Source organism: Aristolochia californica, unplaced genomic scaffold (assembly GCF_029961685.1).
Source record: "Aristolochia californica isolate CCGP_79_NKW_82.1479 unplaced genomic scaffold, dmAriCali1.0.hap1 SCAF_12, whole genome shotgun sequence".
Classification (NCBI taxonomy): domain Eukaryota; kingdom Viridiplantae; phylum Streptophyta; class Magnoliopsida; order Piperales; family Aristolochiaceae; genus Aristolochia; species Aristolochia californica.
Window position 1 is genome coordinate 18,863,113 of NW_027181793.1, and position 17,411 is coordinate 18,880,523.

The window sequence follows — 17,411 nt, forward strand, 5'->3', positions numbered from 1 at the left end:
GAGCCAAGCATAAATCAGCATCTTCTAGTCCAACGACACTATGTATGATGTTGTAGGATTGAAAGTCTCGTCATCATCATTCATCAAGTGCTACTTTTTCCTAATTCACATTTCTTCTAGGTCAAACATGGTATTGTAAGAGTCTTGATTTGCCACATATCCTTAACGTTGTGCTCGACATGATACTACCACAAATGTTATTTTCAATGTACATAGAAGGATTTGCCACATATCCTTTTGTACCCCATTCGGACAACAAGTCATATGTCTTGAAATCATTTATAGTCCAAAACAACGTGAAACATTTCTCCTATTAATGCATCATATGTTTGCACACTTTCATTCTATAATTCTTTCAAGTCATCCATCAATAGTTGCAAATAGATATTGATATTATTTCTTGGCGATTTGGGACATGGATTATGTAAGTTCATGATGAAGTAAGGGTTCTTCATACACTTCTACTAAGAAAAAATTATATGGCATCAAAATTACTGAGCAAATGTTGTATAATGTGCTCATGTTACTACACAAATTAAAATCATTTGTGGCGAGTCCAAAACATACATTTTATGGATCGCTCACAAATCACAAATACTCTCTGTTTAATTTACGCAATTCTCTTGAGTCTGCTAGACGTCTACTCCTATAGATGGCGCAATACCTTGAGGCATTAATTTCCACTAGATTGTGTATACCTTGATTCACCACACTGAGAACACTTGTTTACGATCTTATACCCTAAGTCATGCAACAAAATTTTGGCCTCATAATAATTTTGAAAACGACTTTCACAGTAAGATAACGTTTCTTTAAACAATAATGAGATTATTTTATTCATTGCTTTATTGCTTATATTGCTCGTTGTCTTAATATTAATCAACCTATAAAAAATTTCAACTTAGAAAAACTCTAACAATTGGAATATAACTCTTTGTTTCTATCTACGAACAGCTTCGTAAACTTATATATGCCATCGATCCATCTTATTGTGGTATATATCATTTTTTACCTTGTTTATTGACCTATAATACATATACGCAATTAATTTTACCTTTTTTATAAAATAAAAATTACTGAGTGAGACAAACGTTGCAAGATAATTATAAAAAAAAAGAGTACAAATTATTAGAATTAAATTTAAATAATTAAAATTTAAATTTCCCTTGTTGATGTTAATTTGTTATTTTCTTAAATTTATTAAAATTTAATGGAAAATTAAATAAATAAAAAAAATTATAAAAGATAATGAAATAAAGGATATTTTAATAAATAATTTAACTTCTTTTTGCATTCTTGAGTCGGGCTTCATAAATCTTCAAAACAAACCAGAAGGTGAATGTAATTTACCATTCGGCCTTCCCCTAAAAAACAGAAAAATGGAGAAAAAGAAAGGCAGTTCCTTCCTGCGCGTGGCTTCTGGAAGGAGATAGCTGGAGGAAACAAACCATCTCAAACAGAGAAGTCACTTTGCCCCTGATTATTGGGCGCGCATCACTAATCGGTGGAAAGTTTTGTTTCCGCTGTTGGGCTTGAAGTTTGGACTGACTTTCTCCTGCCTCCTCTCGTATTCATGGCTGAGGATAAACAGCAAATCCCCGCCAAGTACGACTTGAATGCAAAGTGGGAAGCGTGTTTGGATCTCACGCTACGCCGGTTTGTTTATTCTTCTGCTGCCGGAGCTTTCGGGGGTCTCCTTTTATTCAGTAAATCTCTCGAAGCCCTTCTGATTTATTTATTTATTTATTTTATGCTTTTGTCCATTAACTTGCTGTTCTTCTGGAGACATGGTGTCTACTTGAACTAATTTTGTTTGTTTCCGAGCAATAATTTTGTCGTGCTCTTTTATGATGTTCAGTTCTTTTTTGGAAGCCGGAATTATTTGTTGAGAGATTCAATAGGATGGATTAAATTGCTATACTATTATTATGCTATGATTTATTTATTTGTCCGCGTGATGTGTGTGTGGGGTTGGTCTGGGGTGTTAGATTGTTCAGAATTGTATTTATTACTGGAATATATTTACCAGTGTTGGATTACTGAAATGACTACCAGGAGACCTCCATGTTGTATAGCAGAACAAGTTAATAATACATCTAACTGTATAATTTTTTTATAGAGTATTCTTGTTATTTTGCATAACAACTATGCAAAGGTACTGTATTCATAGATCACAAGGGTATTCTTATCATTTGGCTTGACATTTATAAAAGGATACTTTAACCATTGAGATAAAATAAAAGAAAAACTAGATTACATGTGTCTTTTTTGTCTTTCCATTTCAACAAGATAGAAAATGTAGGTACTTTTTGTGATTTTTTAAGATATGCGTGAAAAAGGTTATTTTCATTGATTTATATGTATGGAAAAGAGGACTAGATCATTCTATGGAAAAACAGCAAAGAAGTAGGTTAAAAGGGTATTTTGTTTCATTATAATTGCAAAACTGAAAGTGAGATATAAAAGTTGTGTTAGATAATTCATAGGATATGTAAGAGAAAAAAGTGAACCCTGAAGAACCCCAACACCCAAGTCATTGTAAATTGATAGGTTCATGCCTTCTTTCTGCACACTTTTTCAGTGCAGAGAGGAGGTAGAGGGAGACCCCTTGTCTTGGGGAGGAGATGAAGGGGGCTAAAAGAAATTTAGAAAGGGTTATATTTATCCTTTTTTATACAAATGAATAGAGAATTGTGTGTGGATTAACTTGGGCCAAATGGAGAAAGGAATCGGGAAGTGGCTGTGTTGAGGAGGCTTGTGCCCATGACAAGGAAGGGTGCGCAGAGGTTATCCTTCTTTGGCAGGTGTCATCTGCCTCATCCTTTGTTGCTGCTACAAGCATGGTTTACTTGTCCTGTGGATCGGGTCTATTGTTGGTGGAAGCTTTGAAAGAGAAAGCCTCCAAATACAAAAATGCTGCATATAGTGACAAGCATTATATGGGAGGAGTCTCCCACTGGAAGATGTTGCTTGCAAATCCCAGTTTTATCAGTTTATCTGAGCATAATGATGAGTTCCTAAACTGGTTATCTTATGACAGCAAGGTGCCATCTTTGCCATCTTTAGTGGATACTGATGTGCTGTTTAAGTTGTCACCTTCTACAGAATATTGTCACATCATCAAATTACAATTGGAGTCTTTCTTTCTAGGATGTTCATTGGACTTCTGACACCTAGTCTACATCAATTGAGCCCTTAGCCAAACTGCCACATTGCGTTTGTATATGGGTTTGCAGGGAGGTTGGTTGTTTATGTATGGTATCGAGTTGGGGTTATATTTGGTCATGGGTTATCCTTGCCAGTATGTTTGCAGTAGGTGTTCCAATGGCTATGTTTATGAATTAAAGTGCCTTATTTATTTAACTTTTTGAAACAGTGAGAATTTTTATAAATGGGGAAAAGAATTTAACAAGTGATGCTACAAAGAGTTAAACACAAGAACAAAAGCAAAATACATCACGGGGGATCAATTAAGGGGAACTTGTCTCCCACAACCAAATCTGACTAAGCGATCCCTGTCCAAGCTAACTGATTCGCTGTGGAATTGGCACTGTTAGTGGTATGAAGTCAATAAGTGTGAAACAGACTTACAATGTCACGAATGTTATAAAACAATGCAGTAAGCATCAAAGCAGAAGTCCTTCTTAGCAGAACCAACTGGTGAGCACAGTTGTATCTTCATCCATTTCAAAAATACGAGAGAAGAACTGTTGAAAAATCCTCAAACCTTAAAGAAGAGCATGACTCTCAGCCTTAGTAGAATTTCAATGCCCAAAGGAGCAGAAAATACACGAATGACATTACCCAAATGATCTCTGAAATGTTTTCCTCTTCCCGTTGGGATTGGGTTTCCTGTTGAGTTACCATTAACATATTATTCCAACCAACCTTCATATGAGGGTTCCATTGAAGTAAAGATACATACCTGGACGAGGAGAGAAGCTATGTCTCTTTAATGCCTTCTCTATGCTGCACTATCCAAATGCTGGAAAGAGTAGACCCCATTGGCCAAACTGGGTATAATGAATGATACGCTCATTCACACCACCAATAGATCTGGACTTATAGTTAAAAAATCCTCTTATTTTTTTCTTCCGATAAGGCTCAGATAGTTGCCGCACCAGTCATCCTCCACAAAGTATTCATAGGCTTGGGTAAAAGTCTCATAAAGACCTACCATGAAATCTAGGAAAGATGTAGAGAAGCAAGTATCCTAACCAAATTTATGCACAACAACACCCAAACAGCATAAATGAAGGCGCAATGAAGTAAAATGTGATCCTTATATTAAAACATGTCCTCCAAAATTTACAAACAGCATATGATTTAACCTTGAAGCATGCGTTGATCATGTTTAAAATTTTGCTATTAGAAGCACACCAATGAGAGGGTCAGGAGGGACCAACATTCTAAAGGAATGCCATACTTAATGGAGATGAGACATTTGCAAATCCCAATCTCCATAACATTTTGCTGAGAGAGTTTGATTCATAAGTTTAAAGGATCTAATTTCCCAACCACCCTCATATTTAGGCATGCAAACCTCTCCTGTTTACAGATGATATCTAAACCTATCAGACACACCTTTCTTAAGAATGTTTTTCATTATTTTCTCTATTCTCGTACACACACTTGCAGGACAAGGGAGGAGAGACAAATAATTGTTTGGAATTTCCACTAAGGTTGTTGTCATTAAAGTTGATTTGCCTGTAAGATTTAAAAGCCTAACCTTCCAAATAGCTAACCTCTTTTGCAGTCTTTGAATAACAGGAATCCATGGGTCATTGTGGGGGTGACTTAGGAAAAGATGCAGAACTAAGTAAACTTAGGAAGTGAATAAACTTTACATCCCAAAAGCTCTGCACATTGAGATTGGGCTGATTTGGAAAGATTGATTCCTACAATGGATGACTTAGACCAGTTAACTTTTTGAGCAGAAATCAACTCATAAATACACAACAAAACTTTACCTTTGAGAACTTGATCATATAGCAGCAATGTAAATTGCAGCAAGGCCCTTGCCAACAGCATTAAAAAGCATTGGTGATAAAAGGCAACCTTGCCTTAGCTCTCTTAAACTTTTAAAATGGCCTCTAGCTTCCCCATTAACTAAGACGGAAAAAGATGAGGAGGACAAGCAACTTACAATCTGAAAACACTAGGGTGACCCAAAATTTCCAAGTAAACAAAAACAAAAAAGAAGACCTGCACATGGTATTAAACCTCCTCTCCATATCTAGCTAAGTAAAGACTCCTAAATGTTATCAAGTTGATTTGTATTTATGTATTTACGAATTATGATAAGGGAAGGGCATTATTGTAATTTCCTATAGATTATAATTTAAAGGGTTATGTATGTGTAACGAGAGAAAATTGAGGATCATCGAAACAGAAATCGATCTCTTGATTTACCTTCGTTTGGAGAAATCGATTGACATGGTATCAGAGTTGTGGGAGATCATCGGCGCCAGAGTAATTCTTCGACGTTTTCGATGCTCTCAGAGGTGAGTTATCTTCCTCCCGATTTCTCAGTTCGTTGGATCTAGGTTCTCAATTCTTGATTTGGTTTCGGTGGACTCTCACGGAGTCATTTGCGTTGCGAGTTGATCGTTGGGGAGATTCTCCATTTTTGCTCCGTTTGCCTCGGAGTTTCGTGGAAGCGCAGTTGTAGCTCAGCAGATCGATATTAATATCATTCACATAAACCAAGAGAAGGACTATACCCGATGCCGACTTGTGGAAGAAGAGAGGAGAATCACACTTGGGATATTGTTCCTTGCCGCCCTACAATTAAGCTTTTTAGGAGTAAATGAGTTTTCTCTATAAGACTTCGCTTTGATGGCTCTTTGGATCGGTACAAAGCTTGCCTAGTAGCTCTGGGTAACAAACAGGAATATGGGATAGATTATGAAGATACATTTGCTCCTGTTGCCAAAATGACCACAGTTCGAACTATCTTAGCTATTGCTGCTTCTCAGTCATGGCAACTACATCAGATGGATGTGAATAACGCCTTTCTTCACGGTGATCTTCACAAAGAGATCTCCATGAAGCTTCCTTGTGGTATGACTACTTCTTTTCCTCGTGATGTTTGTAAACTAAGGCGTTCTCTATATGGATTCAAGCAAGCTCCCCGGGCTTGGTTTGAGAAGTTTCGCAGTATGCTTCTTACCTTCAGGTTTACACAAAGTCAGTATGAGTCTTCTCTCTTCTTCCACAAATCGGCATCGGGTATAGTCCTTCTCTTGGTTTATGTGGATGATATTATCATTACTGGCATTGACTGTGGTTTGATTATTAAGATTCAATAGCTGTTGAATGCCACTTTCCATATAAAAGATCTTAGCCAACTCACATACTTCTTAGGATTGGAAGTCCATCATCGGGCCAATGGTATTTTCTTAAAGCAGCATAAGTATATTCAAGATATTATTACCTTGGCTGGTTTGGAGGACACTTCTTCTATTGATACTCCGATGGAGGTCAATGCCAAATACAGGAAAGATGAAGGGGACATTCTAGATGACCCTACTCTCTATCAGCGCTTGGTCGGGAGTCTCATCTACTTGACGACTACTCGCCCTGATATCTCCTATGCCGTTCATCAGGTTAGTCAGTTTATGTCCTCTCCTCATCATCTCCATATTACTGCAGTTCGATGCATCATCCGCTATCTTCGAGGTTCTCCTACTTGTAGGTTATTCTTTCCTACAGCCTCCTCTCTTCAACTTATTGCTTATAGTGATGCTGATTGGGCTGGGTGTCCGGATACATGTCGATCTACTACGGGTTGGTGTTTTTTTTAAGGTGATGCCTTAATTTCTTGGAGATGTAAGAAACAAGATCGTGTTTCTAAATCCTCTACTGAGGTCAAGTATCGTGTCATGTCTACTACTTGTTTTGAGATTGTATGGCTATGCGGTCTTCTTGAGAAACTTGAGTTCCCTCATACTACTTCCACCCCTCTTCATGCTGATAACACTAGTGCTATTCAGTTTGTCACCAACCCTATTTTCCATGAACTCACCAAGCACATTGAGGTTGATTGTCATTCTATCCGAGATACCTTGGATAGTCAGGTGATATCTCTTCCTTACATTTCTTCGGATCTCCAAGTGGCCGATGTCTTCACCAAAGCCATGACTTGACAACAGTATCAATTTTTGGTTGGCAAATTGTTGTTGGTTGACTTACCAATATCAATTTGAGGGGGGATGTTATCAAGTTGATTTGTATTTATGAATTATGATAAGGGAAGGGCATTATTGTAATTTCTTGTAGATTATAACTTAAAGGGTTATATATGTGTAACGGGAGAAAATCGGGGATCATCGAAACAAAAATCGATCTCTTGATTTACCTTCGTTCGGAGAAATCGATTGACACTGAACTATCACATCTCTAAAAAGGAGCACGACAATTCATAAGCAGTCAAAGTTGAATATAAAATTGTACCTTCCCTTAACAAAGCCATTTTGACTGAGACTATTGATTGACGCAAGCATTTTTTTTAATTTGTTACCAATGACTTTGGAAACCATTTTCTAAATACTGAGAATAAGGCTAATAGGTCCAAAATTCCAATTTTTGGAATTAGTACTGTGAAGGAGGCATCCATCATGTTGCTACTGATGCGATTAAAAAAAATCATTGAAAAGGACTTAACTATCATTTTAGCCACAAAAACAAAAAAAACAAAAACCCAACACTTCTTGAAAAATTCTGAGATATAACTGTTTGGGCTTGGAGACTTATTTGAGGGCATAGATTACATTACTTTTTCGATCTCCTCCAAGGTAAACGGTTTCTCAACAGAATTTGCTGTCTCTTCAGAAAGCATTTTGAAGGAAAAGATTGGTTGCCACAGGTCTTCCATGTAAGTCATCCTTGTATAAATCTGCATTAAAAGAAGGCTAGCAATGCGATTCACATGTAAAGATGAAATACCATCTATCCTAAGAGAAACGATAATCTTGTGAGAAGTAGTGATGGCATATAAAAATTTGGTATTGGTTTCTCCATCTTGAAGCTATTTTATTCTTGAACACTGCTTCTGGTAGACTCTTTCTCAATTGATGATGTCTTTTAATTTCTGCTTATATGTCATCTGAGGCTGAAATTCTGAATCTATTAAAGGATCCTCTTCTTCAATTAGGTCAAACTTTTGAATTGATGAAATTATGCTGTACTTGTTTCTTCTAATGCTACCAAAAGTGTACCTTGACCAAGATTTAGTGTGTTGTGAGATGCTTAAGCTTGAAGTTAAACATGAAAGGAAAACTTACGACTACAGTTTTATTCCACCATTCTTGCAATGAATCCTGAAACCGCTCAGCTCCAAGCCACACCCTCTCAAAACGAAAAAGGAGCAGGGGCCTATTACAAAAGCTACAATCAAGAAGGATAAAGCAATGATTATAAGCCAGTCTAGGAAGGCCACAAGCATTTGTTTTGAGGAAATTTTCCAGCCCAATTTGGAAAGCATGGGAGGCTGTTAGCCAATTGTCCAAGTATACTTCACTTCTGAGAGACTACAACAAGTCAAATTGTTTGAATGAATCTGCAACTTGTCATTGCTGGAGTTATCTGAGATGTGGTGAACTTCTTTCATGAACATGTAAAACAATGTTAAAGTCTCTCTGATACATGTTTGTACTGTTCCATTTATCTCCATGACTCTTTATTTCCTCCCAAAAATTAGTTGGTCCATACACGGTCCAATCTTTTTGAAAGAGTAAAGACAAAACAAATTGACGAATAAAAACATCTACATTGCCTAAGCCGAGTTATCCCAAATTATTGATAACCCTCCAGAAGCACATACTGGTGGAATGTCCATCTTATCTCACATTTCTGTGACCAAATATCTTCAACTATGCTATGGAAACAAACCTGGAGTTTGGACTCCTGAAATAGCCCTAGTATTGGTTATTAACCCTACAAACCTCCCTAATAACAAAATGTTTTCTTGCATCCCTCTAACGTCCAAGAGGTGACTTTCATGGAAGACAGATGTCATGAAACTTATTTTGTATCGTAGAGGAAGCATCAAATTTCAATCACATTTTAGAGACTTCAATTCGTAACTAAAGTCTTGTTGTACTTCGGTCAAACACTTCATTCTGGGGTGATTGTCTTTGTGAAATTTCCTTATCTCTTTCATGTGATTCAATGTCAATTTCTATGTCATCCATCTACATAGAGATGCGGTTAGTCTTTGAATTCCACCGGTAATACTTAATCTGGACTTGCCACGTTTTGGGTGACAAGAAGAAAGAGTTTTGTGTGATGAGGCACCCAGCCTTGCCCCACTCTTTGTCTCACAATCTACCATACTCCTTTCTATCTTGATTAAAAACACTGGGCCCACCATTAAGTGTCCCTTTGGTCCAGGAGTTGGCTAGCATTTGTTATAGTATGATCATGCTGAAAGTCATTGGATGATCAGCCTCATCCCCCCCATTAAAATGGCTTCTGTATTGCCCGAGTGCACCACAGGAGACTTATCCCTATAATTTGATCTTATACCCACGTGTAACAGATTAGTATGGTGATTTAACCCTTCATGATCAGAACCACCATTATTTGAAAAATTGTGCTGTTCATCACCATACCCTTCCTTGTATAATGCTTCCAAAAGTACCCACATGAATTATATCTTTGTTATTAGTTTGATCTTGATGAGGATTTGAAGGTACTTGATTCAAATTTGAATGATAATGGACGAAGATTGTGGCATTTCTCCATTAACAGCTGAAAATAAGGAAGAATTTGGTTGAGAGTTTCTATAATCAGGTGATTTTGAGTGTCTTTCAGTAATTGGCTGATTAAGGGAGGAAATAGCAGTTACTTCTGAATGTGAGGGAAACGTATCATGAAGAAATATTTGGATCCGATTATAACCTTGCATACACCAATTAATTGGATCTGATTGAGATTGTCTTCCTCGTCTCTGCTGAGCCTGTCTCTAAGGATTTACAGTAGGAAGTCTAGGAGAAATTTTGATGTGAAATCTCATCTTTCTGCACTCCAATTCGACTAAGTTTCTTTAATTCATGGGAAACTTGATACTATTAAAAGTCGAGATCGATCTAATTTTCATCCAGTATGTGTCTTTTATCCAATTGAACAGAACTTCTGGCCACTTCTGCTATTTGCCAAAGTAAGTCATTTTTTGACTCCACAGCTAAATTTGAATTCCAGCGAGAAGAATCCAGTAGCATCTGTAGTTACTATTCCAGTGTTCCCATGTTTATTATTCCGGCAAGAATTATTAAAATTCATTTGGATTCGCCAATTTTGGTTTTTTGAATGTTCATTTTAGTAAAAGCTGCACTAGCTTATTAAAAGGCGCACTTTTCCTGCATTTTAAGGTGGTTAGTATATTTCAACTAATAATTTTCTTATGATGTTAACCTGTATAAGCATGCTTTGTAGCATACTTGTGGATTTTTAGCTTGCACGTACTGCTTTGTAGCATACTTGTGAATTTTTAGCTTGTACGTACTGCTTTGTAGCATAGTCTGTTTATTGGTTATTTACTAATTTTCTCATCTCATCCTAGGGACACCTGTGACTCGGTGGGCTTCTGTAGCTTTTGGTGCTGGTGTGGGTCTTGGAAGGGCATATTCAGAATGTTCATATAAATTTGGGTCTCCTTCCAAGTGTAAAGGGCCTTCACAAGATTCTCATGAACCTTCACCGTCTTCCTCTGAAGTAACACCCGTGGTAAGTTATTTGTTTTTGTTTTTTGTTTCTCACGATGTAATATTAGAGATTCCAATATGGTTGTCTGATTTTGCATTAGAGACGTGCAATAATCTTTTGGTCATTAACTCTGATCATGTATTTGTTGGGAGTCTATTGAAATTCCCCTCTAAAGTAGTCTATAATAGATTGATTGAGCCTGAAGGTTAATGGTTACATGAAAGGCTTCCTTAGTATTTGGTCTTGGATTTCAAACTCACGGTTTATCTTGGGTGTGTGACTATTATTCAGAAAAAAACTACAAAACTACAAGACATAAGACTTAAAATATTTGTGTAAAAATCAGTGAAGGGTTTTCATTGTCAGAGCTAGGTGGTTCCTGTCCACCTGGGTTAATTTTCGTCCACCCTTGGTCCACCTGGGTTAGGTACTTGGTTTTCCGCACTTAACAGACCGGTTTGTTGAGTTATATTGGCTAGGCGTTTGACATGGTATCAGAGTTGGGCACCACGTTCCGCGTTTGAATCCCGGCGGAAGCGTTAGTGAACGGTGGGTGTCAGAACTAGGTGGTTCCGGTTCACCTGGGTTAGGTACTTGGTTTTCCGCACTTAACAGACCGGTCTGTTGAGTTGTATTGGCTAGGCGTTTGACATTCATCATCATTGTTTTGTTGTCATCATCAGCATCGTCAAAACCTTGCTTCTTTTGTTTTGACAGTATTTGTGATATGAATTGTAACAAAGAGATCCTATATTCAATTATGTTGTTTATTTAGTATAAGGAAGCTCCTATTCATATGGCCACCCTCAGGAAAGAGCTCTCTAGTTGCCATTGTAGTTCATGTTGCTAGTTGATATATTTGTGAGACTAAACATTGTCCTCTTTTATGTGGGTTGTCTGATACAAATTGTTACTAGATATGGTAAAGAAGCCCTTAAAACAGGATACCGTTTCAGTTTCATGAGAAGTGTAACTATGCTTGGTATCTCTCCTGTTGCCTGTATCAAACATAGGGAATGTAAGATTGATAATAGTGTTAACACCTTCTTGTAATGAAAAGAACAAACACTATATGCAATATCTGATATAAGTTGTATACCAATAAATATCCTGGGCCGGCTGGAGCAGGTGGTGTTTTAAGGGGCAACAATGGAGACCCTATTCTTTCTTATGCTGGGCTAGTGGGCATGGCCGATTCAAATACTGTTGAAGTAAGTGCTCTTCTATCCGGCCTCCAAATCTTCAAGGAACGTTTCTATGACAAACTAATTATTGAAGGAGACTCAAAGGCTGTCATCAGTTGGTGTTCAAAAGATAATTCCCCCCTTGCCGTCACTGGCCTATCACCGATTGTATTGCTGACATTGCGTCTTCTATTCATTGTTATTGGAATCTCATTCCTAGATTGGCCAACTCTTTGGTTGATAAAGTGGCTAAATTCAGAACTTCCCAGCAATCTCTCATTGTTTGGGAAGACTTCCCCCCCTTTGTAAATTGCTCTCTTGAGCTTTTGTCTTAATAAAATTCAGCATCATTTAAAAAAATAAAAATAAATGTAGATGATAAAACAACTCTGTACTAGTCTTTGGTTACAATCAAATCTGCACAAACTTCCAAGTTGCCATTTGGTTATATGCTCCTGCAAGATTGATGAACTTGGGGATGAAAGTTGCATGAAGATGAAGAGAATTTCTAATATATCCAGATAGAACTGTTCAATTTAGAACCTAGAGATGTCTGAAATATGGTATTTTGAAGTGGCAGGGGGTGAACAAGTGGCAAGAGAAAAGATAAAAAATATGTATGATGGTTTCAAAGGAAAAAAAAATGTATGACTATTTATTAACCCTGCATTTTGCTAAAAAGTTCCCTTCATAATGTTGGAAAAAGGAAGCAAAGCTTCTGAGTTTATTTGTTTCTATTATCTATATGATTTTTTTTTAAAGCTTGCTTTAGAATTTATGGATTTCAAGGATAGCTAATCTAAAATGTATATGTAGTTTTAGATACGAAGTGTTTGAGAATGTCAACCATGTGCAGATTGATGTCTGAGCTTTAAACAAAAAGATTCTTCCTGGTTATCTATGTGAATTCATTTAGAAGGGGAAAATGAGGAGGCTGTTGTGCATAGGTCAAATCCTGGGCAGTTAAGTTGGAGACTTACATCTTTGAGTGTTTTGTGAAAACTGCATGATAAAGAAGGGCTTGAAAGAAAACTTTTGTTTTTTTGGGTAGTCATTCTTTATGGATGTAATCTGAAGAAAGGAAGAGGATTCACAAAAGATAAAGGTGGTAATGATGAGTATGTGAAGGTTAATATGTGGTAAAAAATCTTTTTCCCTGAAAATGCAAGAATTACTGAGAGATGTTAAAACCATGAAGAGCAAAACTGAAATGTGTATATTGGAGAACAATTTTAGAATTGCAGATGTGGACAAAACATGAATTCTTTGGAATGCTTTGACTTTGTTTGAGGGAGACCTTTTAGTGAACTTAAGTGAAGGATCTTGTCAATGGTAGTTAACGATCTAACATGATATAGGACAAGGCAAAAATCTATATGGATGAAAATGTTGTGATATCTTTGAAGTTGGTTGACCCATGAAAAAGGTTTAAGAATTTAACACAAACACATCCACTGCACCAAATTTTTTATAGTGGTTCACAATCACTATTTTAGATTGCTACTCCACTCCCAAGGAACTCCTGCCTTAGAATTAAAAAGTCCACTATGAATGCCTAACGATGCCAATAGCAATGAACCAAGCTGGTTCAAATTTACAGCACCTGCCTGAACATAGACATACGGTCAATAGCACTAGGTGCAACCACCTAGAGCCCAAGAAAAAGGATTTCTTACAACTTTGTTAATCTGAGACCAGATTGAACTTAATGCAAGGAATACTTGCTTTTCAATGAAGTACAATTGTCTCTTAATTAGACCGATATAACAATTTGCATGAAAGAAAATGTTTCACCTTAGTCCTAGGTGAATAACCAATATATCAACAGCTCCAGAATATAATATAAAGTCAAAACAGATAAAGCTGACTAAAAAGAAGTTTTGAGTTTGAAAACAATAGCTAAAGCAATGAATGTAATCAAAACTTCTTGTCTCTAGAAAAGTAATGAATAAATATGAAAATAATCACCTTCTTCTTGGATTTAAAAAATCAAAGAACCTTGAGAGAGGCTTGAAAGAGCTTGAGAAGTTTAGAATTTCATGTCGGCAACTTGGTTGATTTGGCTAGATAGGGCTTATGTATTTAAAGGAGAAAATCCAAGTTGGCAAAACTAGCTGTTATGAAATTTTAGGCATATTTCTAATCCTTGGCAAAATTCAGTGTAATAATTAAAAAAATTATGAAAAAATATTTATACAAATCCATTTGAGCTGTTGAATACATTGCTATGTCACTTACATAATTTGGAGTCTGACAAAAGTTATGGCGTGTGGAAGATCTTGAATTTCCATTTTGTAATTTGGAGTCAAACCCTATGCTGTGGGGTCGAATCCTTTGTGCTCCAATGATTCTTTTGAGGGTCAAATTCATTGTCCGACTCAAATCCCATATCTTCTATCTCTTACAGGGGTCAACTCCTCTTTGTAAGTGTTGAATCCTCCTTGTCCACCATCTTCAAATGGGTGAATCCACTTGATGTAGTTGACTCCTATGTGCTATTTTTTATAGGAGTGGTTATCTCTTTAATTAATTCACAGCTTTCTGTATCTTGGGTTCGACTCTTTGATTCATGCCTCTTGCTGTATGTGGTCGACTTCTTTTTTCTCAGCATGAGTCATCTGTGGGTTCAATTTCTTGCTTCTGTGCTCGGCTCCTTATGCAAGTGCTCGACTCTTTCAGTGTGTGTGCTTGACTCCTTGGGCGAGTACTTGATTCCTTTAGGCTTGTGCTCGACTCTTTTAGCCTCTTGAGGTGGCAGTTATCGAAATTTAAAATTTGGTTGGCCTCTTCTTGCATTGTACTTGACTCCTATGATATGGAGTTGACTCCTTTTACAAGTTCAGCTAGAATCAACTATTTTTTCTATTCATGAACCACTAAAGAATATGTTATCATCAAAATTTAGGTGATTAGAGGAATCTTGAGCTTCTTCTTCCTCACCATTATTACTGGAAACTCTTTTTTTTGGTGAGAAAATTGCTGAAAACTCTTTCTTTAATAGAAATTTTGTTTACTTCGAAATCTGTGTCTGAAACTGAAAGAGCCTTTCATAAATTTGATAGGAAACATTTCTGGAACTTCTCAAACATGTTTTCAAAATAGTGAAGTTCTGTTTAAAATTCAATGGAAGCTCTCTGGAACTTTACGAACTATATATTTTCTATTTCTTTGAAAGTAAATGATAGAAATAAAAATATTCAAAGCAGTAGGTTCAAAACTGCAAATATGTTGTTTCGCTTGGTCAACCCATAGTAATTTATGACTTATCATACTATGTTGAAAAAATTATCATCAGTCTATTTATTTTATGCTATTTATTTATGTCATTTGTTGTGATTTTTACCTGAATATTTCTTATTCAATTAGTTTTTATTCCTTACAAGCTTTAAGCTGATTTCTTATCATCTCCTTTTTCAAGAAAAAAACATTTGATAGAAGTTGCAGAAATCTTTCTTCTCTGTTCTTAATTTTATGTTTCCCATTATCTTTTTCATTGCATCTCCTGTTCCCATTTTCTTTCTTTTGTTTTTTGAAATTTGTTTCCATTTTCTATACTTTCTCGTTTTGTTGCCTTACTCTGGTAACTGTGTCAAATGGACTGAGTATAGGAATTAGTAATATATATATGGCTGAGTCCAAAAGAGTTGAGACAGGATGATGGGGGGATGGTGGCGATTAAGAACAAAATGAGAAGGATTTGGTCGGTGGAGATTGATGGATGTTTAAGAAATGGGGTAAAATGAAACATGTTGTGAAGAAAGACATGAAATGCCATTATGCTACCCTCGAAATGAAGCGAAATGAAGCTGATATGAAAGATCAGGATGGGGAAAAAGTTTTGTGTAGCTGACTCTTGGTATGGTTGAGATAAGGCTTGATTAAGAAAATGAAGATGAATGGTGGAAAAAGGAATAGGAAAAATAAAAATTAATCTTTTGTAAAATCACCTTTTGTTTATTGGAAGAGCTTCTAAAATTTGTCTTCCAAGAATTCTAATCAAAGTACCAATTGCTGGGAAGACCAGAAATTGGGGCTTTGGATTTAGGGTCTTCAATTTTATGTTCAATGTTATTGTTACCTCTTATTTGGGTAGGGATATTTTCACAGTTATTTCTTGGTGATTTGGTACAACTCCTCTTTTTTGGTGGCTTAGGCATTATTATGATGAAATTATGCATTTACGCTCTGGTCTTGCTGTTGTTTGGAACCATGTTTGTAGATCAGCTAACCAAATTGTTCATTGTCTTGCAAAGTCAGGTTGCTTTTAAATATGCTAATTTGAAGACTCTAAACTAAGTTCATTATACTATTTTGGTACCTTGGTGGGTTTTGTTTAATCTCATATTCCATCTTTTAGTTGAATTTTTTTCATTCGACAGTTTTTGAGTATTTTACAAGAATGAGTATGACTAAGATGTTGTCTACGACCTAAGAAGTGTGATGTGTTTTGTTTTAGTTAATGTGGTAATGATTCTTATGGTGTTAACTTGTTGCTTATTCTTCAGGATCAGCAGACTGTTAAGAAAGATCAAGAGGACTGACATTCCAGACTATTTCAGGACCTAATAGATTCAGAATTCTCAATGAAAAATTTGAAGTTAGCACATCCTTTTTATTTGAGCAGAGTTTGGTTGAACAGTGATGCACTGGCGGTGCTGCTTTCTCACTGTTTTGGGTGTTCACTAAAAAGTGTAGCATTTTGTTTGAGTTCTGGAATAATTTCAACTTAATGAGAAATTCCCTCATGTAATGGAGGATTTCTCATTTGGCTTTTAGATGTTGCCACACTCAATGCATGCGTTCTGGCTCTCCAATAATGCTGTGTAAACAGCCCACAGTGAGGATGACATGCTATTTGAAACAATGATACAGAAAAAGAAATGAAAGTGCTCCAAGTGGTGTTTTCTAGTGTCAGTGTTCATTATATTCTGGTGAGTGACATTCAACTTGAAGTTCCATACAGGCTAAAAGGTTTATCTTTCTATATATTTCTGTCAGACACCACATTAGTTATCTAGTGCTGCAGTCCCTAGCTTGGCTTAAACTTGAGATCTGGTTGGAAAACCTCTCATGTGATCTTTGTGCTGCAGGTCAAGTCTCTTCTTAATCTAGTGGATGTTGTAGTCTTAACTACTTGCTATTAGCTGCATTCCTTAATTATGGAAAAGTGTAGACTTTGCATGAAGTTGCTACCTCAGAATCATAATTAAAAAGGTCTGGATCTCTTGGTCACTTAGCAAGTGAACTTATACATGGTGGAGCCTAGATGCATTAGGTCAGAGTTTGGGTTATGGTTATTGGCCTGAGTCCGGATATTTTATGGACCAAGCAATTGAGGAGATCTCTGTCTCATAATGTGAAATATTCATGGTTAGTATGTGTTAACAACTGAGTTGGTCTATTTCAATCACATGAGGGAAATAGTCAGATATTATCTGGTTATGTGATAGAGTGCCATTAATTCTCTCCAGACAACCCTTTGTTAAAATATGGTTTAATAAATCCAAACCCTTTACATGC

The 17,411-nt window shown here is 36.5% G+C and overlaps 1 protein-coding gene across 1 annotated transcript; it reads left to right on the top strand.

Moving 5' to 3' along the window:
* Positions 1–1,372: 1,372 nt before the first annotated feature.
* LOC137946232 (MICOS complex subunit MIC10-like) lies at positions 1,373–16,913 on the top strand. The gene is made up of 3 exons (XM_068792449.1): positions 1,373–1,706; positions 10,565–10,728; positions 16,397–16,913. Exons 1-3 carry the CDS (start codon positions 1,574–1,576, stop codon positions 16,430–16,432), a joined length of 333 nt encoding a protein of 110 aa, XP_068648550.1. The 5' UTR covers positions 1,373–1,573; the 3' UTR covers positions 16,433–16,913.
* The last annotated feature ends 498 nt before the right edge of the window (positions 16,914–17,411 follow it).